The sequence below is a fragment of the Zootoca vivipara genome, chromosome 15 (assembly GCF_965207765.1).
Source record: "Zootoca vivipara chromosome 15, rZooViv2.hap1.1, whole genome shotgun sequence".
NCBI lineage: Eukaryota > Metazoa > Chordata > Lepidosauria > Squamata > Lacertidae > Zootoca > Zootoca vivipara.
In genome coordinates, this window is record NC_142598.1 from 15,854,094 (window position 1) to 15,881,507 (window position 27,414).

Sequence of the window (27,414 nt, forward strand, 5' to 3'; positions counted from 1 at the left end):
AATAAATCCTCCTTTTCAATTACCTACGCTTACTGTGTTATCAGGGAGGCAGGTGGCGCTGTGGGTTAAACCACAGAGCCTAGGGCTTGCCGATCAGAAGGTTGGTGGTTTGAATCCCTGTGACGGGGTGAGCTCCCATTGCTCAGTCCCAGCTCCTGCCAACCTAGCAGTTTGAAAGCACGTCAAAGTGCAAGTAGATGGCAGGGAGGTAAACACCGTTTCCATGTGCTGCTCTGGTTCGCCAGAAGCGGCTTTGCCATGCTGGCCACATGACCTGGAAGCTGTGGCTCCCTCGGTCAATAACGCGAGATGAGCGCCGCAACCCCAGAGTCGGTCACAACTGGACCTAATGGTCAGGGGTCCCTTTACCTTTACCTTTATTGTGTTATCAAGCTGGGAACCTAGACTCCTGAAAAAAAACCTATGCAAATCCAGAGTGGATGGCGCCTTGTAAGCCCCCTTCCAGCAACTCCTGTAGCCAAGCTGGTGCCAAACGTATTGTCCTGCTTTCCTTTGGACCATATCAGCAAGACCAATAGGGGGTCTTGTTGTCTGGGCAGCCCAGGACCTCCATACACACTGCCCAGACTTGCACCCAGGGGAGGTCACTTTGGTGTTGCTCAAGCAGCAGTTTGTCTTCACCCCTGGAGGTGCACTCCATTGTCTCTTGAGACAGAATAATAATAATAATAATAATAATAATAATAATAATAATAATAATAATTTATTATTTATACCCCGCCCATCTGGCTGGGCTTCCCCTGCCACTCTGGGCGGCTTCCAACAAACATTAAAATACATCAAATATCACAAATTAAAAACTTCCCTAAACCGGGCTGCCTTTAGGTATTTTCTAAATGTCAGGTAGTTGTTTATCTCTCTGACCTCTGATGGGAGGGTAATTCCACAGGGCGGGTGCCACTACCAAGAAGGCCCTCTGCCTGGTTCCCCGTAGCTTTGCTTCTCGCAGTGAGGGAACCGCCAGAAGGCCCTCAGCGCTGGACCTCAGTATCCGGGCAGAACGATGCCAGCAACCTACCTTCCCTCCTCTTTTTTGAGCTACTTTAGGCCCATCCAAGGGCCCACACCTTGGAGGTGTTGCCTTTCCCTTTTTTCCAAACAGCAGGCCAACATACAGCAGCAGCACTGTTTCTCTAACACACACCCCAGTATCAAAAACAAGTCCTCCTCAAAGAGACACCACTGCTTAAGAAATGGAAGCCGGAAACCCGCTTGGCTTGGGTGCATGCTGAACTAGGGATGAGGTTCTTTAGATCTTGGTCTATTAACAGCACCGTTTCTAATGCTTTCTCCTCGCCTTATTGGGTTCTGGCAGATCACGGCCAACAAGAAAGACTTAGGCCGGTACTGTGGCCAGCAAGACTCAACCACCGGCAACCACCCTGGAGGCAAAGAGATTTTGTCGGCCGGGAACCGAGTGCGGCTGCTGTTCCACTCTGACTTCTCCAATGAAGAAAATGGCACCAATGTTTTCTACAAGGGCTTCCAGGCTTATTATCAAGCAGTGGGTGAGCATAGAGCCTCCATTCTCTGCAGAAGGGGACCATACCTGCCAAGTTGCTGTCGGAGAAATAAGGGACCGGGCGGAAGTAGCAGACCGGAAGTAGCGCTGCCACCATTTTGGAACTGGGCGGAGCATGCTCAGAAGTGACTTTTGATGCTGCTTTACCCAGTTCCAAAATGGCCACCGCGCCAGAAGTCGCACTGCAGCCATTTTGGAACTGGGCAGAGTAGCATCAAAAGTCGCTTCTGAGCATGCTCCGCCCAGTTCCAAAATGGCCGCCGCGTCAGAATAAACCGGGGAAAAACAAAAAAAATCCATTTTTTTCAGCTAGGAACAGCTGGAAAAATGGGGATTTCCCAGGGAATACGGGGAACTTGGCAGCTATGAAGGGGACAGGTGGGGCTGGTGCAAATGATGCCAGTCTAACTACAGCCGTACCTCAGAAGTCAAACGCCTTTCGACTCGAACATTTGGGTTCCTGAACACCGCAAACCCGGAGGTGAGTGAGTGTTGCGGTTTGCGAACGTTCTTTGGAACCCGAACGTCCGGTGCGGGTTCTGTGGCTTCCGATTGGTTGCAGGAGCTTCCTGGAGCCAATTGGAAGACGCACCTTGGTTTCCAAACGTTTTGGAAGTTGAAAGGACTTCCAGAATGGATTCCGTTCGACTTCCGAGGTATGACTATACAGGCAGAGGCCTGATTGGGGAGTTATGGACAAAGCTTACTTTGAGTAGGGAGGGGTCTCTCAGTATAAAGTCACCCCCCTGTGTCAGGTGTGTTCAGGCTGCCATCCATTGTGCTCTCACTGCTAGTTTTCAAAGCTGCATGCACACAATATTAGGCACAATTCATATTGATCCTGTTCTTGACAAACACTGCTGTTTGATGTGGGTTTTTTTCCCAATCCAGCTTCAGTCCGAATAGAATTGTTTTTAAAAAATATTTATGATTTTCAATTTTATACATTTCAATTATTTTACAATCATTTTAACATTTTGAAACTCGACTTCCTTCCCCTTCTTTCTGCAGTTCCTTAAATTTATTTTTCAATATTTTCTGCATATTCCAAATTAACTTAATCATTTATTCATCTACTTTAAATGTATACTCTTATAAAACTGCAGGTTATTGCAACAATCTTGCCAATGTTCTTCTCGGTTTACAGTTTGTTTGTAAATATTCAATAAACCATTTCCATTCTTTTATTAAAAAAAAAGTTTGTTACCTTGATTTCTTATTTTTCCGGAAAGTTTTGCCATTTCTGCATATTCCATTAGTTTTTGTATCCATTCTTCTTTCAAATAACATTCTTGCCGCTGTAGTCGCATAACATAAATAAATTTCTATACCGCTTGAGTAGTTCTGTCCCTATAATTCCCCAAAGGAAAGCTTCTGGGTTTGTTTGTTTTTACAAATGTTATTTTAAACTTCTTTTTTCAATTCATTATATATCAATTCCCAGTAAGCTTTAACTCTGAGGGTCATCAAGTCCAATCCCCTGCATACCTTTAAGCCAAATTAATGTATAAACCTTTTCTAACTCTCGTTGTGGGATATCCCCAGACTTGGATGAGTGCGCCCTTGAAAACGACATTGAAGATGGCGCACCTCGGTGCCAGCACTTCTGCCACAACTACATAGGGGGCTACTTCTGCTCTTGTCAGCCCGGCTACCGTCTCCAGAGTGACCAACATTCCTGTAAAGGTAAGAGGACAAGTCAGGCTTTATGCACACTATACCTCTGAAACACATTTGAAGCATATTTCCCGCTGCAAAGGATTCTGGGCACCATCGCTGATGCCTCATAGTGTTACACTTCCCAGCAACCTTTAACCAACAGCGCCCAGAATTCTTTGAGGGAAACAGTGTGCTTCGAATGCACGCTTTAAAGTTATAGTGTGTATATTGCAGAAAGATGTTGTTGTTGTTTAGTCGTTTAGTTGTGTCCGACTCTTCGTGACCCCATGGACCAGAGCACACCAGGCACTCCTGTCTTCCACTGCCTCCTGCAGTTTGGTCAGACTCATGTTCGTAGCTTCGAGAACACTGTCCAACCATCTCGTCCTCTGTCATCCCCTTCTCCTTGTGCCCTCCATCTTTCCCAACATCAGGGTCTTTTCCAGGGAGTCTTCTCTTCTCATGAGGTGACAAAGTATTGGAGCCTCAGCTTCACGATCTGTCCTTCCAGGGAGCACTCAGGGCTGATTTCCTTCAGAATGGATTGGTTTGATCTTCTTGCAGTCCATGGGACTCTCAAGAGCCTCCTCCAGCACCATAATTCAAAAGCATCAATTCTTCGGCGATCAGCCTTCTTTATGGTATTGCAGAAAGATAATGGGTGGGAATACGGAGGGCTGGTACATTGCAGTGCCTATGGAGAGCTGTGGTCTAAGATGTCACCCATTCTAGTCTATAATCACATAAAAACAGAAGAAAATGCTAAACATTAGAAACTTTATCGGGAATGTTTTATTATGTGTTTATATGTGCTGGAAACTATCCAGAGTGGCTGGGGAAACCCACCCAGATGGGGCATTATTATTATTATTATTATTATTATTATTATTATCATCTTCATTATTAATTTCTTAAGTAAGCCACTCTCTCTTGGCCGCAGTCTCACACCCGCAATGTATAGGAAATGGTAGTGGTTTTCGCTACAGTGCGGATGTAAATATTTCTGTAATCACGCATGTGAAGTATTTTGAACATGGCAAATGCTGTACAAATGCTCGGTATTCCTGTTTTAGCCATGTGGTCCATACCGAAGATAAAACTGAGTATGGATTAGCTACCTTCATAATCCCATTTAATCTGTTGCGCTCACAGTATGGGTCATCGGAGCGACGAAAGGGGAGCTTTTCCTGCACTTTCAATCCGTGTTGAGGTCTATAATCTGTGTTAGAAATTGTGACTACAGAACAGGGACCGATCGTTATTCCAGTTGAATAGTGTGGTGAAAGAGAGAGAAATGGACCACCTACAAGGAAAGGATGCTCTGTGCGTACCTGGCTTTTGGCAAACCTTATTTTGTTTCCTTGCCCTGCAGTGAATTGCAGCAACGAACTGTTCACGGAGCAATCCGGGTACTTGTCAAGCCCTGGTTATCCTCAGCCCTACCCAGCTGATTTGCGCTGTAACTACAGCATACGAGTGGAGGCAGGCCTGCTCATCACACTCAAATTCCTGGAGCCTTTCGAAATTGATGATCACCAGCAAGTCCACTGTCCTTATGACCAGCTCAAGGTATTGTAGATCAGTGTTTCCCAACCTTGGGTCTCCAGCTGTTTTTGCACTACAACTCCCATCATCCTTAGCTAGCAAGACCAGTGGTCAGGAATGATGGGAACTGTAGTCCAAAAGCAGCTGGAGACCCAAGGTTGGGAAACACTGTTGTAGATCACTGGACCCCCGGCTGGGGCTGTCCCGCTCAGCCCTGCTTACCCCCAAACGGATCACAAATGAGGAAAGGGGGATGCTCCGAAGTGTCCAAGGTCTGCAATCGGTCTTTGGAGTATCTAGTTCTCAGCATGTGGAATAAAGAAAGCCATTTTTGGAATATAGAATGGTGTTCTGTATGTTCACTGCCACCTTCTCCCTGGGCTGCACTTCTTTTGGAAAGAGAAATCATTAGAGTGTTTTTTGAAATAGCTGATTTATTCGCCAATACCATCGTTCAGTCCAGACACTGAGGTCCAGCTCCGAGGGCCTTCTGGCGGTTCCCTCACTGCGAGAAGTGAAGCTACAGGGAACCAGGCAGAGGGCCTTCTCGGTAGTGGTGCCCACCACTTGGAACACCCTCCCATCAGATGTGAAGAAAATAAACAACTAACTTTTAGAAGACATCTGAAGGCAGCCCTCTTTTGGGAAGTTTTTAATGTTTGATGTTTTATCACTTTAGTATTATTATTATTATTATTATTCTATTGGGAGCTACCCAGAGTGGCTGGGGAAACCCAGCCAGACGGGCGAGGTACAAATAAATTATTATTATTATTATTAGTAGTAGTAGTAGTAAGTGTAGTGCAGAATAGCGTTCACACTCGTACGGACTGCAAATCCTTTGCTCCCAAACTCTCTGCTTCTCACTAGATCCAAGTTGGTGGGGAAGAGCTTGGTGAGTTCTGTGGCACAATGTCTCCAGGAAGCATCGAAACCAATGGCTCTTCGGTGGATGTACTTTTCCACACGGATGATTCAGGATACAGCCGTGGGTGGAAGATCCGGTACAGCACAGAAAGTAAAGTATCCCCATCCAGCAGACGGAGATAAATGGTACTCAGCCATCTGCCAGCGCTTCCTTCATTCCTCTCTTATCTCCAACAGGAGTCCCTTGCCCGCAGCCTGTTCCAAATGATGAGTTCACCATCATTCGAGACCTACAGCCGTCGTATCAATACCAGGACTACTTCATTGCCAGCTGCAGGACTGGATACCGGCTGATGGAGGTGGGACTCATTTATCTAGGACTGCGGACACATTAAAGCACATTTGGAGTGCATTTCACCCCTCAAAGAATTACCGGCACCCCGGTTTACCCCTCATAGAGTTACAATTCCCAGCAAGCCTTAATAAACAGCAGCGCCCAGAACCTTTTGAGCAGGGCAAGGAAGAGACTCCACTTCTGACACCAGGGTTGCAAGCCACACCAATCTCTGCCTAGCAGTGTAGAAGATTCCAGGGGGTCTTGGCCCTCCATCGACCTCTGTGTTCTTATGGGGAAATGAGGCACAATGGCAGTGCAGGATTAAACCCTGTGGAGGTCCCTAGACAGTCAAAATCTCGAGAGCCCCCTTGCAAATTATCTCCTAAGACATTTTTTTAAAATTTTTACCAAGCAACAATTTTAATAAGCTAAATCAATATTATTTTGATCCATTGTTGCGGGGGCCCTAAAAGGCATGGGGTTCCTAGGCCGGTGCCTCCTCTGTGCATTTGGGCAACCCACCACTGCAAAAATGGAGGCTAGTGTCTTAATAACATATGGCTTATTTTACACTTACCGTGTTTCTCATATTATAAGTCATGTCTTATATTAATTTTTTCTTCAAAAAAACACGACATGGCTTATTTTTGAGGGATGTCTTATTTTTTAATAAAGTGCACGCGGGCGCTGTTTGCCGGGCTTGTCAAGCCCAGCAAACAGCGCCCGCCGATCTTCGGTGACAGGCGGGGGTGGGCGGAGAGCTGAGAACGATCTCCGCTTCCCCCCCACCCCCGCCTGTCACACAGGACAGGTCCGAAGATCGGCGGGCGCTGTTTGCCGGGCTTGTCAAGCCCAGCTAGGAGCGCCCGCCGACCTTCGGTGACAGGCGGGGATGGGGGGAGAGCGGAGAACGATCTCCGCTTCTCCCCCACCCCCGCCTGTCACACAGCACAGGTCGGCGGGCGCTGTTTGCCGGGCTTGTCAAGCCCAGCAAACAGCGCCCGCCGATCTTCGGTGACAGGCGGGGATGGGGGGGAGCGGAGAACGATCTCCGCTTCTCCCCCACCCCCGCCTGTCACACAGCACAGGTCGGCGGGCGCTGTTTGCCGGGCTTGTCAAGCCCAGCAAACAGCGCCCGCCGATCTTCGGTGACAGGCGGGGATGGGGGGAGAGCGGAGAACGATCTCCGCTTCTCCCCCACCCCCGCCTGTCACACAGCACAGGTCGGCGGGCGCTGTTTGCCGGGCTTGTCAAGCCCAGCAAACAGCGCCCGCCGATCTTTGGTGACAGGCGGGGGTGGGGGGAGAGCGGAGCACGATCTCCGCTTCCCACCCCCACCCCCGCCTGTCACACAGCACAGGTCCGAAGATCGGCGGGCGCTGTTTGCCGGGCTTGTCAAGCCCAGCTAGGAGCGCCCGCCGATCTTCGGTGACAGGCGGGGATGGGGGGAGAGCGGAGAACGATCTCCGCTTCTCCCCCACCCCCGCCTGTCACACAGCACAGGTCGGCGGGCGCTGTTTGCCGGGCTTGTCAAGCCCAGCAAACAGCGCCCGCCGATCTTCGGTGACAGGCGGGGATGGGGGGAGAGCGGAGAACGATCTCCGCTTCTCCCCCACCCCCGCCTGTCACACAGCACAGGTCGGCGGGCGCTGTTTGCCGGGCTTGTCAAGCCCAGCAAACAGCGCCCGCCGATCCTCGGTGACAGGCGGGGGTGGGGGGAGAGCGGAGCACGATCTCCGCTTCTCCCCCACCCCCGCCTGTCACACAGCACAGGTCGGCGGGCGCTGTTTGCCGGGCTTGTCAAGCCCAGCAAACAGCGCCCGCCGATCTTCGGTGACAGGCGGGGGTGGGGGGAGAGCGGAGCACGATCTCCGCTTCCCCCCCACCCCCGCCTGTCACACAGGACAGGTCCGAAGATCGGCGGGCGCTGTTTGCCGGGCTTGTCAAGCCCAGCAAGGAGCGCCCGCCGATCTTTGGTGACAGGCGGGGGTGGGGGGAGAGCGGAGAACGATCTCCGCTTCTCCCCCACCCCCGCCTGTCACACAGCACAGGTCGGCGGGCGCTGTTTGCCGGGCTTGTCAAGCCCAGCAAACAGCGCCCGCCGATCTTCGGTGACAGGCGGGGGTGGGGGGAGAGCGGAGAACGATCTCCGCTTCCCCCCCACCCCCGCCTGTCACACAGGACAGGTCCGAAGATCGGCGGGCGCTGTTTGCCGGGCTTGTCAAGCCCAGCAAGGAGCGCCCGCCGATCTTTGGTGACAGGCGGGGGTGGGGGGAGAGCGGAGAACGATCTCCGCTTCTCCCCCACCCCCGCCTGTCACACAGCACAGGTCGGCGGGCGCTGTTTGCCGGGCTTGTCAAGCCCAGCAAACAGCGCCCGCCGATCTTCGGTGACAGGCGGGGGTGGGGGGAGAGCGGAGAACGATCTCCGCTTCTCCCCCACCCCCGCCTGTCACACAGCACAGGTCGGCGGGCGCTGTTTGCCGGGCTTGTCAAGCCTAGCAAACAGCGCCCGCCGATCTTTGGTGACAGGCGGGGGTGGGGGGAGAGCGGAGAACGATCTCCGCTTCCCCCCCACCCCCGCCTGTCACACAGGACAGGTCCAAAGATCGGCGGGCGCTGTTTGCCGGGCTTGTCAAGCCCAGCAAACAGCGCCCGCCGATCTTCCGTGACAGGCGGGGGTGGGGAGAGAGCGGAGAACGATCTCCGCTTCCCCCCCACCCCCGCCTGTCACACAGGACAGGTCCGAAGATCGGCGGGCGCTGTTTGCCGGGCTTGTCAAGCCCAGCAAACAGCGCCCGCCGATCTTCGGTGACAGGCGGGGGTGGGCGGAGAGCGGAGAACGATCTCCGCTTCCCCCCCACCCCCGCCTGTCACACAGCACAGGTCGGCGGGCGCTGTTTGCCGGGCTTGTCAAGCCCAGCAAACAGCGCCCGCCGATCTTCGGTGACAGGCGGGGGTGGGCGGAGAGCGGAGAACGATCTCCGCTTCCCCCCCACCCCCGCCTGTCACACAGCACAGGTCGGCGGGCGCTGTTTGCCGGGCTTGTCAAGCCCAGCTAGGAGCGCCCGCCGATCTTTGGTGACAGGCGGGGGTGGGGGGAGAGCGGAGAACGATCTCCGCTTCCCCCCCACCCCCGCCTGTCACACAGGACAGGTCCGAAGATCGGCGGGCGCTGTTTGCCGGGCTTGTCAAGCCCAGCAAACAGCGCCCGCCGATCTTCGGTGACAGGCGGGGGTGGGGGGAGAGCGGAGAACGATCTCCGCTCTCCCCCCACCCCCGCCTGTCACCAAAGATCGGCGGGCGCTCCTTGCTGGGCTTGACAAGCCTAGCAAACAGCGCCCGCCGATCTTTGGTGACAGGCGGGGGTGGGGGGAGAGCGGAGCACGATCTCCGCTTCCCCCCCCACCCCCGCCTGTCACACAGGACAGGTCCGAAGATCGGCGGGCGCTGTTTGCCGGGCTTGTCAAGCCCAGCAAGGAGCGCCCGCCGATCTTTGGTGACAGGCGGGGGTGGGGGGAGAGCGGAGAACGATCTCCGCTTCCCCCCCACCCCCGCCTGTCACACAGGACAGGTCCGAAGATCGGCGGGCGCTGTTTGCCGGGCTTGTCAAGCCCAGCAAACAGCGCCCGCCGATCTTCGGTGACAGGCGGGGGTGGGGGGAGAGCGGAGAACGATCTCCGCTTCCCCCCACCCCTGCCTGTCACACAGCACAGGTCCGAAGATCGGCGGGCGCTGTTTGCCGGGCTTGTCAAGCCCAGCAAGGAGCGCCCGCCGATCTTCGGCTCTGTCCCCCGATGCGCGACGGCTCGGGGAAGCAGGCAGGGAGCTCCTGCTGGGTCCCGCGCCTTCGCCTCTCGCTCGGTCGGGGCTACACGACATGGCTTATTTTCGGGGTATGTCTTATTTTTCACCAACCCTTAGAAATCCTGTCATGGCTTATTTTTTGGGGATGCCTTAAAATATGAGAAACACGGTATGTACAACCTTTAGTCTTCAGTCATAGAAACATGGAATTGCAGTTGGAAGGGACCAACTAGTCCAACCCCCTGCAATGAAGGGGCGCACAGCAGGCGCACCCCTAAAGGTGCCAGCGTATCCTTACGGAAGCGTCACCAGCCTCCTTTTTTGTCCTGCAGCCTATCTTGGTCTCCAGGGCACATACAAGCATGATTCCTTGTGTGACTTCATCAACACCTGTTGATGGACTAGGGTTAAAGGCTGGTACACACTTTGGACCTTTGCCCAGGTTAATTAACTCATGACATGCTAATTGCTGATGCTCAGAAGCAGGTTTACACACATGAATCTCGATTACATTCTCAAGGTCTGATACACGTAAACGCTAATTAAATGCCTCAAACCCTTTAGAGAAGGAAATAATGTGCTTTGGATGTGTTTTTAAAGGTATAATATATACATTGAGTGGATTCTCCATTACTTTATCTCTCTGTCTTCTAAGCCTTTCCCTCCTCTTGACCTCATGATCCCTCAGGCTGTGTGTGTGTGTTCCTCCATTCCTAAATGCTTCTCTTCCCTTTTACATCTCCCAGCGTTTCTCCTAGGAACAGTTTAAGGAATACGTCAGGGCAAGAGAAACATTTTATTCAACAAATATTTATCTCCCAAAGGCATCCGCGCTTGTGGATCTGATTAAAGGCAGAAAGAGATGTGGCGATTGCATAATTTCTGGCCAGCGTGATGAATAAGTGGGGAAATCGAAAGTAGAGCATAACAAACAAGCAGGCCTTAAATTGATCCAGAGCTCAGCCCCGGAATTTGTTTTGGCTGTTATGACTCAGCTCTGCCAGCATCTAAAACCGCATTTCCCCATCCTGGTGCCCTCCAGATGTTTTGGCCTCAAACCAGAGATGGTGGGAGATGTTGGGAAAGGCTGGTTTAAAGTAGCAATGGTGAGTTCCTTTAAGCATGTCCAAGGGGATTTTCCTAAACATGCTAGCCTCCAGCACCTTCCACACTTGATATCTAGGGTAGCAGGGTATTCAAGGCAGAGGGCGTAGTCCCCACAATGAAAAAAATAAAAACTGCCACTCAGTGATCCTAAATCTGAGGTAGAACTTTTGAATAAATTAACAGATTTTTAAAACAGTATTTGCTATCTTAAGATATAGGTCTTCCACCCACTGGCCAGGATGCAACCGGTGGGTCATGAAGCCATCCCAGGTGGGGCGCAGCAAAGCTGTTCCTGTCATTTTGGACTCCAGCTAAGGCTGACCAAAGCAAAGGAGCACTATATGTAGGAGCCTGAGCTAGAACACATTGCTCATTTTGTCAATTTTCACGAGTGCTGCAAAGTGTCAGGAGAAAGGCAAAACAAAACAAAACAAAACAAAAAAGAAGAAAGATAATTCTTGTCAACTGTGTCTGGAGCTGTGTCTGTTGTGAGGGAGCTCTCTATGGCGCAGGGACACTCTATGGCGCAGGGACACTCTGTTCACTTCCTAGGCTGTTTTTATGCCTTCCCAGACTTCTCCGAAAATGGAAGTATGCCGGGGGCTAGAACTCAGAAGAGTCCCCTACGGTGGGTGGGTGGGTTATGTAGTGGTTACAAGTCTTTTCTATTAAAAACAAAATAAAAAACCACTGCTTTTCAATAGCTTCTCAGCCATTTGACTAACAACAAGTGTACAAATAATTGGTTTTTGTTTAGTAGTAATGCTACAAGAAGTTTGGGGGCAGGAGAACAGATAACCTAAGGCCAGTGTTAGAAACTCAGATATATAAGTTAGCATATAAGTTAGGCAACAAATGACTCCTTAATCCCAAACTGAATGTATAGTTGCCATTTTGGGGCAAGACGGCTCTTAACTCTTATTTTTCAAATGTTGGACTGACTGTGATTGATTCATCTGGTTAGTTCAGATGACAACCTTGAGCAGGGCCGTCTTAAGTATATTTGGTGCCCTGGCGCCGTGGTGCGACTGATCCCTCCGGCGCCCCCGCCCCGCCCCATTTCCCAGCGTGGTGGGCGGGCGGACACAGCGCACAGCGCGGCTGCCAGGGGCACAGCTCTGTGGCGGGCGGACACAGCTGTGCTGCGCCACCCAGCCTGGCTGTAGAGCCGACCCTGACCTTGAGCTAAAATTAAGAGCTTTGAGAACTTAAAGAAGAAAAGTCACTTGATCCAGGGACAGTCCACATATCTATTGGCTTATTCCAACTGCTTTTTCTTAAAGGTGACACGGACCATTCATAAATGTAGGGATGGTCTTCCCAACTACAGTATGAGCAGGGCAGGGGGTGGGGTAAGTGAAGCCAAGCGACAACAATTAGCTATAACATTGTTGCTGCTCCTGCTCAGGCTGCACAGAAAAAGCATTTTGTTTCCTGAAATTCATTCTGATTATGCAGATAAAATATAGCCGGTCGATTTCTACAGGATGTGATATTTGTGTGTGAAATCAGTCCTAATCCAGTGATCCCCAGGCATTGCAAGTGGCCAATAGCCAGGTGCATTCGCACCTGGCTAATTTCTACACTGCCTGAGACAAAGGTAAGGGGCATAGTTGTGTTTAGGGACTTGCCCAACTCTTGACTGCTTTTCTGTTTTTGAGCAGGGCGACAAAGCACTGAAATCCTTCACCGCTGTCTGCCAAAAGGATGGGACATGGCACCGCCCTATGCCCCGATGTGAAAGTGAGTAGCTAGCCACAGATCTGAAGTACTATTAAAGGGTGGCAAGTTGCCAATCATTTTATTCATTTATTTTAAGGTCATTTAGTTGCTAGAGGGACAGGGGTGGGGGGCAGCCTTCAAATGCCGAAACATCTAGGGCTAGGCTCTGTTCCCAAGGTCTAGGGCCCTATCTGCACTCAACGTTGACAGCAGCAGCATCAGGGGCGTACCCAGGATCAAAACTAGGGGGGGGGCAAGCCATGGTCATTCAGGGGCGGGGCCAAGACATGGGAGGGGAGGGGCCACAAAGTGGGAATGTGGGCGGGGCTACGGAGCCCAGGTGAAACTGACCTTTTTTTGGGGAGCTGACACCACGCTTACACATTATCTCTGCTTGGGAAAATAAAACAGGAAACATAAACAAACCTTAGTCAGTAAAGCATGAGACTCTTAATGTTGTGGTTTCAAGCCCCATGTTGGGCAAAATATTCCTGCATTGCAGGGGGTTGGACTAGATGATCCTGGTGGTTCCCTTCCAACTATGTGAATGATTCTGTTGTATCTGAAGGGCTGTTCACAGGAAAGATAGAGCAAACTTGTTTTGGGAGAGATGCTTGTGCTGTGATTCCTGCACTGGAGGGGGTTGGTCTAGAGGACCCTCGGGGGTCCCTTCCAACCATCTAGTTCTGTGATCCTATGATTTAAATACTCCAAGAAATATACAAACAGGCTTCTCTGTGGCAGTCACTGGAAAGGGCTCCAGGGGCGGCCATCCCACAGAAAGTTTGGTATGTGCCCTGCCAAACCACCCTCTAGCCCAAGCCCCATTCACCAGGTGAGACCTGGTGAGCTGAAGGAGTGCTCTGCAGTGGCAATGGGGCTGCCCAGGAGAGCTTGGCTGGGGATCTATCTATACCTATCTATAGGGCTGATTCATTTTATCTTAGGTAGGATTTAAAGATTAATAAACTGCCAGTGATCAAATCAAACCCAGCTCCTAATTTTAACCCCTCACCCCTCCTGGGAAGAAGAGAAATAAGAAGGGGGGGCAGGTGGAGAAGGTCATATGCAGATCTTCAGACATATTTTCTCTCCAGCAAAGACTTGATAGGTGGGGTGCCTTCTGTTCTTACAAAACTTGATTCCCCCCCCACTTTAAAATGTACAAAAAGTTAAAATGCTGAAATAGATTGAATTTCACATCCACTTAATTGGATATTCCCTGGTTCTAGTATTATGAGAAGGATAAAAATCTCTCATTCCCACCCCCAATTACTTGCCTTTTTTCTAAAAGTTATAATGCCCCAGGTTTTGTAACATTTCCTCATAGGGGAATTGCTCCAACCCCTGGATCATATTGGTCACTCCCCCGCCCCGCCAATAATGTGCTTTGCTGCCATAGCAATAAGTATGCTCTCATAGACCCAACCTTCAGCAACATAGCCTTTCAGTTTTGTTCCGTGTACATGCTGTCAATTACTACCTGATAAACTGCAAATATGGTACTCACAGGTACATGATCCACTGAGTCAACCATTCATCCTATTATTTAATGTAAACTGCTTAGCTGCTTGTTTATAGTTGCTTTATACTAAGTCAATTGGTCAATCTTGTTTAGTATTGTCTACACTGACTGGCAGCAGCTTTCCGGAGTTTCTGACTCTACCTGGACATGCCTGCAACTGAACCGTCCTAGGGCAATGCAAGGCAGTTGATCTATACTGAGCTACAGCCCAGAAAGCATAAACTAGGAACCAGAGTAGCACTTAAGAAAGGACAATAACAGTTTGCTATAATTTGGCAAGCTTTGGATACCTAAACCAGCTCAAGAGAGGGGCTTGCATTTCTTTGAGGTGAAGAACTGAAATACACAGGTTCTTCCTTTGAAACAAAAGAATGTCAGGGATTTGCAAGATGCAAATTAAATCCCTGCCCCCAGGCAAATCTACTTGGGGTGTGAATTGGATTTGAGCTCACAGCTCCTTCTTTATGTGGCTGTTGAGCTCAAACGAACAACAATGGGCTGGGCACAGGAGGAGCTGCTGCAAAAAAGATATTTTAAAAAGCAAAACTTTTGAGGCCATTTATCATACAGTAATAATTTTCACAATTTGCCAGACCAAAGTGAACTAAAAAGGAGGGTTGAAGAAGGAAGGAAGAGCTTGCAGGAAAACCTCCTTCAGTTTGACAGCGAGTCAGGGAGGGAGAGGAACAGCTTTGCTGAGGCTGCTGCTCACAACTCCAGCCGCTGCCTTGCCGGGTGGGGAGGGGGAGGGGAAGCCACTTTGCTGGGAGGGAAGGAGCCCCGCTGGGGCTGCGAGATAGGGAAGGAGCCGAAGGGAGAACAGCAGCTTTGCCGAGGCTGCTTCTCCCAACTCGAGCCGCTGCCTTGCCCGACAGTCAGGCGGCGAGGGAGGGGCAGGAGCTGCTTTTCAGGGAGCTGGTCGGCAAGCTGCCGTGTCGGGTGTTTATTTTATTTTTATTTTATTGCTTCTAGAGGGGGGCAGGAGCCCTAACCTGCCGGGTGCTGGGTACGCCCCTGAGCAGCATACCTCTTTAAGCAGTCACGGCTTCTTCCCCCCAAAGGGAAGCTTTTTGTTAAAGATGCTGATTATTGTTAGGAGACTCTTGTTCCTAAGGAAAAGCGGGACATTCTGGGATCAAATCAGAAACTGGGACTGCCCCTGGAAAATAGGGACACTTGGAGGGTCTGTAATCATTTCCCCATGGGTGGGAAGCCATCTTGAGGGGTATGACTTTTTTTTTTTACTAGGCAACTGATAGCAGGAAAGCACCACTGAATGATTGTGACTGAGCTGGACGTTGAAAGGATTCCTAAAAGAGAGATTCCCTCCCATTCACTTATTTGCCAAATTTGTCTCATAGTTGTGAACTGCGGCGAGCCGAAAAGCCTGACCAACGGGGACTTCAGCTATGAGTCCCAGCCGAACAATAACGAATACCTGTCAGTTGTCAAGTACAGCTGCAAAGAACGCTATTACCGCCTTTTCAATAAGGGAGGAGGTGAGTCCTGCCCAGCGCAAACCGTGCCCCCCCTCAGCCCCATTCCTTTTTCCATTCTGTCTACACTCTATAGTCTGGTAAGCATTGCTGACGCAGTATCCCTGTGGCAGGTAAAACTACGGTTCCCAGGAAAGAATGTGCTTTGAATGTGCTTTAAATGTGAAGTGTGGACACAGGAATTCCCCTCCATTCCACGAGGGGCCATGTTCACAGCCGTTTCACTAGGGGGATTCCACTTTTGTGGCATCTACCCATGGAAAATAACTGCCTCACAAAGGCTGCACGATCACATTAGGGAAGCAGCACAGGGTGTAGCTCTAGCATCACTGTACTTACTGTACTCTTCCGTGTATAAGACTATGTTTTTTATTTAAAAATATTGCTAAAAAGTGGGGGTCGTCTTATACATCGGTAGTGCATAGGGTGGGCGTTTGATTGGTTGCTGCTGCAGCTGTCAGCAGCTATTGTGCGTGTTATTGGTTGCTGCGTCAATGGGTGGTGCTGATTGGCTGGTGATCGGGCATTTGTGTGGGTGATTGGCAGCTTCTGCTGGAGATGGGACAGAAGAGAGGCAGATTTTGCAATGTGTGCAGGTGAGCTATTTTTGGCACCCCCCCCCTAACAAAAAGCTTAACAACCCTCGGTGATCCCTCCCCAATCTCAAAAACTCTGGGCAATTCCCCATAAAAAGGTCGACAACCCGGTGCTATCTCTCCCCCCCTCAATTTTCTTAAATTTGAGTTCCCAAAAATAGGGGGTGTCTTATACATGGGGGCATCTTATAGGCAAAAAAGTACAGCACTGTGTTGCAGAAGCTGCAAAAGCAGAAATGGGTCAATTCTGGGGTGGAGGTTAATGCTGTTGTTGTTGTTGTTGTTGTTTAGTCGTTTAGTCGTGTCCGACTCTTCGTGACCCCATGGACCATAGCACGCCAGGCACTCCTGTCTTCCACTGCCTCCCACAGTTTGGTCAAACTCATGTTCGTAGCTTCGAGAACACTGTCCAACCATCTCGTCCTCTGTCGTCCCCTTCTCCTAGTGCCCTCAATCTTTCCCAACATCAAGGTCTTTTCCAAGGATTCTTCTCTTCTCATGAGGTGGCCAAAGTATTGGAGCCTCAGCTTCACGATCTGTCCTTCCAGTGAGCACTCAGGGCTGATATCCTTCAGAATGGATAGGTTTGATCTTCTTGCAGTCCATGGGACTTTCAAGAGTCTCCTCCAGCACCATAATTCAAAAGCATCAATTCTTCGGCGATCAGCCTTCTTTATGGTCCAGCTCTCACTTCCATACATCACTACTGGGAAACCCATAGCTTTAACTATACGGACCTTTGTCGGCAAGGTGATGTCTCTGCTTTTTAAGATGCTGTCTAGGTTTGTCATTGCTTTTCTCCCAAGAAGCAGGCGTCTTTTAATTTCATGACTGCTGTCACCATCTGCAGTGATCAAGGAGCCCAAGAAAGTAAAATCTCTCACTGCCTCCATTTCTTCCCCTTCTATTTGCCAGGAGGTAATGGGACCAGTGGCCATGATCTCGGTTTTTTTTGATGTTGAGCTTCAGACCATATTTTGCGCTCTCCTCTTTCACCCTCATTAAAAGGTTCTTTAATTCCTCCTCGCTTTCTGCCATCAAGGTTGTGTCATCTGCATATCTGAGGTTGTTGATATTTCTTCCGGCAATCTTAATTCCGGCTTGGGATTCATCTAGTCCAGCCTTTCGCATGATGAATTCTGCATATAAGTTAAATAAGCAGGGAGACAATATACAACCTTGTCGTACTCCTTTCCCAATTTTAATGCTATTCTGCATTAAAGACACAATGAAGGTGGGAAAGTAGTTAAGACAAGAGAAGCAGTACAACTGCTGGGTCTTGTCTTTTGGAGCTTAAAAATAATCACAAGTTGTTGCAGGTATGTGGAGAGAGAACTGAATTTGTGATTTTAAAAAAATGAGAAACTGAGAGAATTGTTCCTTCCAAGAACGGCTCCTTCCATCCCAGCCTGTGCAGATGTGCCCTTACAGAGTCGAAAAACTGAGGTGTTTAAGCAGGCAAAGTTTATTCAGACTGTGCTCTCATGATTCTTGTTTCCTTCCTCAGATATATATACCTGCTCTGCTAAGGGGTCTTGGATAGACCAAGATGACCATGAGGACATCCCCGTGTGCTTGCCAGGTAATCAGCACTCTTCCATCCTCCTCCTCCTGTTGCCTAAAGACAACAACCAGGCAAACACTGCAGAAAAGAACAAGGCAGAACATAAGGGTAAAGGGAGAGGAGGGAGAAAAGATGGGATCGAAAACAGAGACACAACAGCCTGACGGTGAAGCACATTCTTTCTGCCCTAAGGTTCTGAGGTTTGAGCAATTCCCAGTTAAAAGGGATCTTTGCCAGGGATGGGTGATTTATTTTGTCGGAGTGGGGGGGGGAGAGGAGAAACAGTTTTTTGTGTCAGGCACTCAGTTCCTTAGTGTCCTGAAGGTTAGATTCCTTCAGGTGAACAGGCTGCTGAAAGCAGAGGCATTGGTTAGGGGTGGAGTCCACAGCTCAGATGAGAAGTCGAAGCTAAAGCTGAGGGACACCATTGAAGAGGCGAGAAGGATCAATGAACCACTGACTAGTATTTGGAGTTATTCTGCCTCAAGTCCTGCTGCTAGAGTTTACCCATCATGAAAAGTAGCCATTTATACCCTGTTTCTCCTATTTTAAGACGTAGTCATAAAATAAGCCATAGCAGGATTTTTAAGCATTCAAGGAATATAAGCCATACCCCAAAAATAAGACATAGTGATAGGCGCAGCAGCAATACCAACCGCAGCAGCAGGAGGAGGAAAAATATAAGACATCCCCTGAAAAATAAGCCATTGTGTGTTTTTTTGAGGAAAAATAAATATAAGACGGTGTCTTATTTTCGGAGAAACATGGTAGCCTTATCCTCTACAATTCTATGATAAAGCCGGTGATTTTCTTTTCCTTAAAAAATGTTTAGGGGCACTCTCATTTTGACTCAAGAAAATCACCATTTTATAGTTCAAATCAGGGGGAAAAAAGTACAGTAAATGGACAAAAGTACAAAGAACATGCATTACCTCATATGACACAGCTGACAGCTCACAGTCACTTCCACATTGGCATGAGGTTGTGTGCATTAACATCTTCCTGATTCCACACATCCACATTCCACACTGCTTCACACATTAAACCAGGGGTAGGCAACCTCAGGCCCATGGGCCGGATGCGGCCCAATTGCCTTCTCAATCCGGCCCACAGACTGTCCAGGGATCAGCGTGTTTTTACATTAGTAGAATGTGTCCCTTTTCTGGGTTATTTGTGGAGCATAAGAATTCGTTCATTCCCCCCCCCTCAAAAGATAGTCCAGCCCACCACATGGTCTGAGGGACAGTGGACCGGCCCACGGCTGAAAAAGGTTGCTGACCCCTGCATTAAATGCTCGCTTCCGTCTGAGACGGAAATGAGGCCGCCATCAGGGGTAGCAATGGAACTGATGATTCACCATGCTAGAGGAGAAACTTAAACTTTTTAACATTTCAGTTTCTTCTCCTGTTAGATTCACAAAATGTTTAGGGGCATGTGTACCTGTGAGTCCCCTTCCCCCCGAAAAAAAAGCACTGGATAAAGCCACCCAGCTTATGGTGGTGAATGACACAGTTTACCAATGCCCTGTTTAAGAAGAGTATGTTCTTTTATCTGTCCTGAATCTCCAGGTAGTGGGCTAAGTATGTTAATAATAAGAACAAATTCTGGTGGGGGGGGAATTGATTATGTGGGAAAGGTTTGACATGTTCTTTTAAGAGCGAATGGAAGCACACAAAATAAGGAAATGTCACATAGGGAAAAGCCAGGAGGCGGGAGGCAGTTGCCTTTCTTGACCATATTGTCTCTCTTGCAGTCTGTGGAAGGCCAGACAACCCCATTGTAAAAATCCAACGGGTTATTGACGGCCAAGAGGCGCCACCAGGCAGCTTCCCATGGCAAGCGAAAACATTCGTCACTGGCCGTGGAGGCGGCGCATTGCTGGGTGACCGCTGGATCTTGACCGCCGCACACACTTTATACCCCAAGAGGAGCAGTGCATCTCGGATGGCTCAGAGCCCTGAGCACTCCGAGGTGATTGAGAAGACTCAAGTCTTCCTGGGCCACACGGACGTGGAGGAGCTCATAAAGCTGGGCAATCGCCCCGTCCGCAAAGTTTACATCCACCCAGCGTACAACCAGGACCTTGATGAGAACTTTGACGGGGACATTGCCCTTCTGGAGCTGGAGGACCCAGTGACACTCGGCCCCAACGTGCTGCCAATCTGTCTCCCGGATCCAGGGAACAGCACCTTCTACGCTCAAGGATGGATGGGTTATGCCAGTGGCTTCGGAGTAGAGAGGAACATCCTTGCTCACAAGCTAAAATATGTACCGATTCCAGTAGCAAGACGTTTATCCTGTCAGCAGTGGCTGAAAGGGAAGAAGATTGGTGACCAGGACCCAGTCTTCACTGAGAACATGTTTTGTGCAGGTTCCCTTCACGAAGCAAAAGATACCTGTGAGGGCGACAGTGGAGGGGCCTTTGCTGTGCGCGACCCGGAGACTGGGCGCTGGGTGGTCTCGGGGATTGTTTCTTGGGGCATCGATTGCGGCAAAGGCTATGGCTTTTACACCAAAGTTATGAACTACCTGGACTGGATCAAGGGCATAGTGGGGAAGGATTGGGTCTCAATGCAAGGGTCAGATTAACATATGGGAATATAAGCATCCGTTGTGATTCAATCAATGGAAGCTCCTGCCATTTTGGAAAGAACTGTCACCTCCAATGTATTGTTTCATAGCTCCTTCCCAGGAATGAATAAGTAGGACCTTAACTCATGGTTTAGCAAATACTCTTCATTAATCAATCTAAGGCATAGCTGCCAAGTTATCCCTTATTTTAAGGGATTTTCCCTTATGCTGAATAGGCTTCCTCGTGAGAAAAGGGAAAACTTGGCAGCTATGATCTAAGGTTGAGCTGGTTGATATAACAACCAAAGGAATGAGAGCTTGTTTGAAACTGTGTTGATGTAATAATTGCTAAAATATTTCTGTACTACTTGCTTTAGTAATGGACAGATAAAAACAACGTATTGTATTCCTGTGTCACTATCCCCAAAGGAGCACAGCATGGCTTTGATTACATCCTTGTGCTAGGAAGAATGCTAGTTTCTTGTGGTTAATAAGGCAGCTGCATAAGTTGTCAGTGGATCCAAATATGTCAGGCAGGGATGGCTGTCACAAGGGATAGTCAGGGACACTAAATTCAGGATCAGTTCCATTCTCCAAAGGATGGTCGAGGAGACTGACATCCTCTCCTCCTCCATTTTATAATATGTTTTATTGAATTTCCACAAATGTCACATAAATTTCCCATACATAATAATTTTTCTTCTGTTTTATTGACTTCCCATCCCATTTTCCGATGCGGTTTTTTATACTTATTGCCACAACTTATCTTTGCTCTTCTATACTACATATAGCCATAATACAATAGTCTCTAATTATTTCTGGTGTTCATAGTTCAAATCCTGCTCACAAATCCTTCACATTATAATATTTCTTTAAATACCATAGTCCAAAAAGGGCTTCCTTTCTTCCATCCTCCTCCATTTCTTAAAGGTAAAGGTAAATGTAAAGGTACCCCTGATCTTAAGGTCCAGTTGCGGACGACTCTGGGGTTGTGGCGCTCATCTCGCTCTATAGGCCGAGGGAGCTGGCGTTTGTCCACAGACAGCTTCCGGGTCATGTGGTCAGCATGACTAGCCGCTTCTGGCAAACCGGAGCAGCGCATGGAAACACCGTTTACCTTCCCGCCGGAACGGTACCTATTTATCTACTTGCACTTTAACATGCTTTTGAACTGCTAGGTGGGCAGGAGCTGGGACCGAGCAACAGGAGCTCACCCCCATAGCTGCCATGTTTTCCCTTTTCTCGCAAGGAAGCCTATTCAGCATAAGGGAATTTCCCTTAAAAAAAGGGATAACTTGGCAGCTATGCTCACCCCATCGCGGGGATTTGAACCGCCAACCTTCTGATCGGCAAGCCCTAGGCTCTGTTGTTTAGACCACAGCGCCACCCGCGTCCCCGTCCTCCATTTCTTAGGCTCATCTAAAATAAAGTCATTGCCGCCACCTAGCAGTGAGTTTTACACTAATGTTGGCAATGGATAAGGAACAACAAAAAAAGGGCTGGTGTGCTTATTCTGCCTTTAACAGGAGAATGTCCCACAAAAATTAGCAGCTGATACTTTTCACAGTTTGGAGGAAATCATTCCCTGTTAATGTCTGCAAGCTACTGTTAAAGGCACAGCTACAGTTGCTAGTTCAAATGTTGCCAACCCTACTTCACTTTTGGGGATTCCTGGGCTATGGCATTCAAACACCAAATAGAGGTTTAAGTGTAGAACATCTCTAACCACTTTTGAGCTCAATCCCACCGCCCGATACAAATAAAACATTTCTCCATGCCTCGATTCAAATTTGTTAGGACTACTGAGAGCTAGATAAAATGGCTTCACATTGTGCCCAGGCTACAACTGGGCTCTTTGTGGTTAAGGGGTAACTAAAGACTGATTCACACATGCATATTTATCGCTTGGTGACTGCCCCATCCAAACTTTCATGTTTCAATGGAGCCATGACAGATCTAATATGACACACATAACTTTCACATCTTAATGCTTTTGAAGGGGGGGGGGCTGATGATCACACAGTCGTCAAGTGTACAGTACTCAAGTGATAAATGTGAATCTGTGAGTCAGGCTTTAGCCCAGTTGGTTTTCCTTTAAAAGGTTATTATTAGTCATACTTCTCCAAAGAACCTACTTCACTACTAGTCATATTATCTGCTGATGTTTTTTTCCTAATGCAACTACTCTACTCTACTGGGTAAAGCTATATTAGTGCAATACTTTTAATCCAACTCTTGATGGTGCAATCCAGACTTCTAGATCTAGAACCTGTCCCACTATGGGCTAAGAAATTCTTGACCACATCTTATGTGCACCCCAAAGAATGCTCCTTCATAACTGTAAATTTGCATTTACCGCGTCACAAAACTAGCATTCTACAAATATTAAAATTACTGCTGCACAAAACTTTGGGTTCTATTTTAAGACTCTTCTGTGCTTTTCTCTTTTCACTGTATACATAAAGCCATCACACTAACCCAATGTTCTTTTGCACTCTGCCATGACCCAGGAAATACATAGGGGCTTTGCAAATACAGTGGTACCTTGGTTGTCGAACGGCTTGGCTCCCGAACAAATCAGCTCCCAAACGCCGCGAACCCAGAAGTAAGTGTTCCGGTTTGTGAACATTTTTTGGAAGCTGAACATCCGACACGGCTTCCATGGCATCTGATTGAGTGCAGGAAGCTCCTTCAGCCAATCAGAAGCCGCACCTTGGTTTTCAAATGGTTCTGGGAGTCGAACAGACTCCCAGAACGGATTAAGTTCGACAACCAAGGCACCACTGTACACAGGTTTGGCGATGCAGTTGGAGGGACAGTTGTGTTTTCAGTACTTGGGGGTCAGCAGGAGCAAAGATGGGGTTAAGACATCACCCTGAACGCACCTCTTTTCTTTCTGCCACATAACATAAGGGCTGCCATTCACTTCAGTGGGCAAAGGTAAAGTGCTGCATTTGGAAAACTGTTTGCAGAGCAGCTAAAGCCTGGCCTTAATCCTGAGAAAGACAGGTGGTCAACAGAACCTTGACAGGGAGCCTTGTCTCACAGCGATCTTTCCCCTTCTAAACCAGCCATGCTGTCTGGGGTGATGGACACAGTAGTCCAAAACATCTCAAAGGCACCAAACTGGGGAAGATTCTTGAAAAATAATCCCAGGACAACAAACTGTGTGTCTACACAAAGCACAAAATCTAAGAGGCTTCAGCTCCCCCCATGCCTTTTATTAAGTCACTTGGTCATTCAATAATCACCTTTTCCCTACAAAACTCTGGGTTTTACCCTCTAGACCAGGCACCTCCAAACTTCGTTCCTCCGGATGTTTTGGACTACAATTCCCATCTTCCCCGACCACTGGTCCTGTTAGCTAGGGATCATGGGAGTTGTAGGCCAAAACATCTGGAGGGCCGCAGTTTGGGGATGCCTGCTCTAGACTTTCAACAACCTGCTGGTAGTTATTAGTTTTTTGGGGGGGATAGCAGATCAATTTCTGTCCCACTTTTCAGCCTATGCCTATACATCCTATGCCCTTTTAAAATGTGGGGTTTTTTGGGGGGTGGCATTGGGTTGTTTTTATTTTTATTATGTATTTTGTGGTTTTAGATCTTCATTTGATTCTGTGAACCGCCCTGAGACCCCAGGGTATAAGGCAGTATATAAATTCAAATAATAATAATAATAATAATAATAATAATAATAATAATAATAATAATAATAATGGTCCATAGGGTTGGCCTACCTTGTGGACACATCCACCCACCCTCTACATAAAAATCATTTATCCCAGGTAAAAAGGAGGCAGGGTTGTGTGCAATTTTTCAGCTTTCTGTTTAGAAAAAGGAAGTCAGGACTCAAACCTTTATGACACCCCAGAAGAGCCTGTGAACAAATGGCTAATGGGAAGTGCAGGAACACCACTTCCCTGCACATCTATCTCCCTTAAGTTCCTCGTGACCTTTCAGTCCTTCTGTCCCTCCTCTTTGGAAACTCCTTCAAGCCTTCCCTTCCTCTTTGCCACTCTCTGAATTCAGTGCTTTGGGATAGCTCTGCTCCTCCAAAGGAATTTCTAAGATGCAGAAATCTGGGAATTATTATTTTTTTTAATGAGGAAAGAATGTTACTGTTTGGGTAGAAAAGCCTTATATCATGAAATTGTGTTTTTGTTTTCTCCAAGTTATTGAGCCCAGATGGGGAAAATCCCAGCCTGCTTAGTCATTATTTCCGAGGATCCTGACCCTGGTGTTTATTTAAACAGCTGCTGCTATAGCTCTATTTTGCACATGTAGTATCCCAACACATAACTAAGAGAACCCTGGATTTCTTGAATTTCCTTTTTAAAAAGCACCTTTCTAGCTACAGGTATGTCGCCATTTTATCTAGCTCAGGTTAAGGCATGCACCCTTGAAGGCTTCCTCTGGTGCTGCCAAATCTCCCAGTATCCTACTGACTGCTCAGTTCCCACTTTGTTATGGGGTCTCCATCTTGAAACATATATATTGTTGGAGGAGGAAGTTGGAAAAGCAATAGTCTTTTGCCACTTCCTCTTTCAGCACAATGTACTTTTCAAGACACAGAGGGTGCCTGAGCATCTGAACAAAAAGTGGAGCAACTGGGAGGTTACAAAGGAAAGGGAAACAATCTGTGAAATGGGTGTATGTGTATATATAATATGTGACCACTAGCATGCTGCAGGAGTCAGCAGACAGGGGTGGGGGAAAGGGGTGAGTGCTTATACCCCGCCCCCCAAAGCTGGACCCAGTAATATGGATTTTCCAGACCCTCCAAGTGTCTCTTTTCCCACCAGTTATGTCTCCATGAACACAGTCTTAACAGTGAGTCTGTGACTGTGGAGGCTAGTTCTGGAGCCGCATGTCCTTCCACAATGGGGACATTGGTTTCTAGCTGGGAGTTGATCATGGTGAGGGTTTCCCAAACGTGCCTTCCTCTTAGCTTGTTTCTCCTTTTCGCCCTGAGTTCGTGCTTCTTCAAAGTCCATGATGAAGTGTAGCTGGGTTCCCACGAGGCAAGACACAGTGATAACAGCAAGAACCTTGATAACAAGCAAGAACCTTGAACTAACAGAACTGGACAACAGGGACAAAGCAACTGCTTATATACTTTTCTGAAGGCCCGGGCCACCCCCACTCCCACTCCCAACGTGATTGGCTGTCTAAACTTACAAACTGCGAATCATGACTCAGAATTTAAGGGCCAATGGCAGAGGCCCAAATCCTGAAATGTTCTGTGATTGGATATCATGTATCAAATCAGAACACAGTAGCTCAGAATCCTTAGTCCAGACTCAAGCTCAGGCCAACACAGACCATTGAATACATAACACATGACACCTTTGGTAAAGGCTGATCTCCAATTGGAGCCCTTGCAGGCCAATGTTTCCCAGTTATCAGTGCTTATACCACATTTTTTTTAAGATTTCAAATGAGCTTCAGAAACCACAACCATTAAAAAAAAATCAATTTGTACAATAATGAAAAACAGTGGTTTCTCCAGATCTCCCTGCTATGCTTCCTCTCCTCTTATTGATTTAACTCTATATTACCATATTGATTTCTCCTACAATCAACTTCCGGTTTCAGAATGCAAAATGCCCATCGTTTTAAGACAGCATAAAGTGTGAGCGTGCAAGCTTGTGTTGAGTTGGGAATTCCTGGATGTGTGCTATTGTGCAATTCCTAGGCAAACACTTTTTTTAATGCACACTGCTCATCTCATCCTTGCACGCATAGGTTTGTGCAAAATTAACACATTTAAAATAACGAATTAGAAGATGGTATCAAAGAGAAACGGGATCAAAGAGGTAAGTGGATTTGATTTTTCAACTGCGAATACATGCATGTTTCGACTAGTGAGGCCAAATTTGAATGGAGTCAACATGGATTCTAAGTGAGATTCAGCTCAAATATGGCCAAGCCCAAAGTTGCACAAAATGTCGACATTTGACTGCCAGGAGCATCTGGTCGCATTTCCACAGTGCAATACATTAACGAAGCAGTAAAGATTCTTTCAAGTCTATCGGGGGGGGGGGGCAAGAAGGCAGCACGCGTGATTCTGCATTTGGTTCTTTTTTTAATATAACCCAACTGAGTATGTGTTACAAGCAATATGTAATGTACAGTGGTACCCCGGGTTACAGACACTTCAGGTTACATACGCTTCAGGTTACAGACTCTGCTAACCCAGATATAGTACCTCAGGTTAAGAACTTTACCTCAGGATGAGAACAGAAATCGTGCTCCGGCGGCCCAGCGGCAATGGGAGGCCCCATTAGCTAAAGTGGTACCTCAGGTTAAGAACAGTTTCAGGTTAAGAACGGACCTCCGAAACGAATTAAGTTCTTAACCCGAGGTACCACTGCATTTGGAAAATCAGGGCTGTGTTCAACATACAAATGAAGCTGTGGAGATTCTGTAGCAGCAGCAGCAGCAGCGAGGGCTTGTTTCAAGTACTCCTGTCTTCCTGTTGCCCACAATACATGTGGTTTCCCCCCGCTATGCATCAATGGCAGCAAACCAGACTTTGTTGCACTTCCAAGTGGCACCTCCTTCAATCCAAAACCATCCTCCAGAAAGAAAACTTACTGCAATAGAGATATGTACTGTACGTTATAGATTGTATGGTCATCTGCTAGAAAGCCCTTGCGACATCACTGAGGGTGAGGAGCTGTTTCTCTCCCCCTGTCCATGTAGCTTTTGGAATGGTTTTTAACGGGGTTTTGGTTTGTGCTCTTTGCATAATTTCTCCGATGGAAATAGGGACGTCCTAAGGAAAAGCGGGACATTCCAGGATCAAATCGGAAACCAGGACAGCTTCTGTAAATCTGGGACTGTCCCTGGAAAATAGGGACACTTGGAGAGTCTGTCTCTCCCCCCCCCCAGTTGTGTTCTACATGCACTAGTGACTAGAAGGACGCTGTCATGATTTTTGGGACTTTGGTTGTGACACAATTGTCAGAAATGTTGGCCCCTGTGAAGCATAGTCACACCTGCCTTCCAGGGGCGTAGCCAGGATCAAAACTAGGGGGGGGCAAGCCATGGTCGTTCAGGGGCGGGGCCAAGGCA

The 27,414-nt window shown here is 48.2% G+C and overlaps 1 protein-coding gene across 2 annotated transcripts in view; it reads left to right on the forward strand.

Moving 5' to 3' along the window:
* The window catches only part of C1R (complement C1r), a 30,550-nt gene extending 7,805 nt beyond the window's left edge, over positions 1-22,745 (forward strand). For both annotated transcript variants that reach the window (XM_060268735.2, XM_035140939.3), the window contains 9 exons: positions 1,337-1,529; positions 3,089-3,229; positions 4,575-4,771; positions 5,618-5,765; positions 5,852-5,973; positions 12,529-12,607; positions 15,473-15,610; positions 17,711-17,785; positions 19,521-22,745. In XM_060268735.2, the coding sequence (XP_060124718.2) occupies positions 1,337-1,529; positions 3,089-3,229; positions 4,575-4,771; positions 5,618-5,765; positions 5,852-5,973; positions 12,529-12,607; positions 15,473-15,610; positions 17,711-17,785; positions 19,521-20,356 (1,929 nt within the window). In that variant the 3' untranslated portion in view covers positions 20,357-22,745. The remainder of the gene's footprint in view (positions 1-1,336; positions 1,530-3,088; positions 3,230-4,574; positions 4,772-5,617; positions 5,766-5,851; positions 5,974-12,528; positions 12,608-15,472; positions 15,611-17,710; positions 17,786-19,520) is intronic.
* The last annotated feature ends 4,669 nt before the right edge of the window (positions 22,746-27,414 follow it).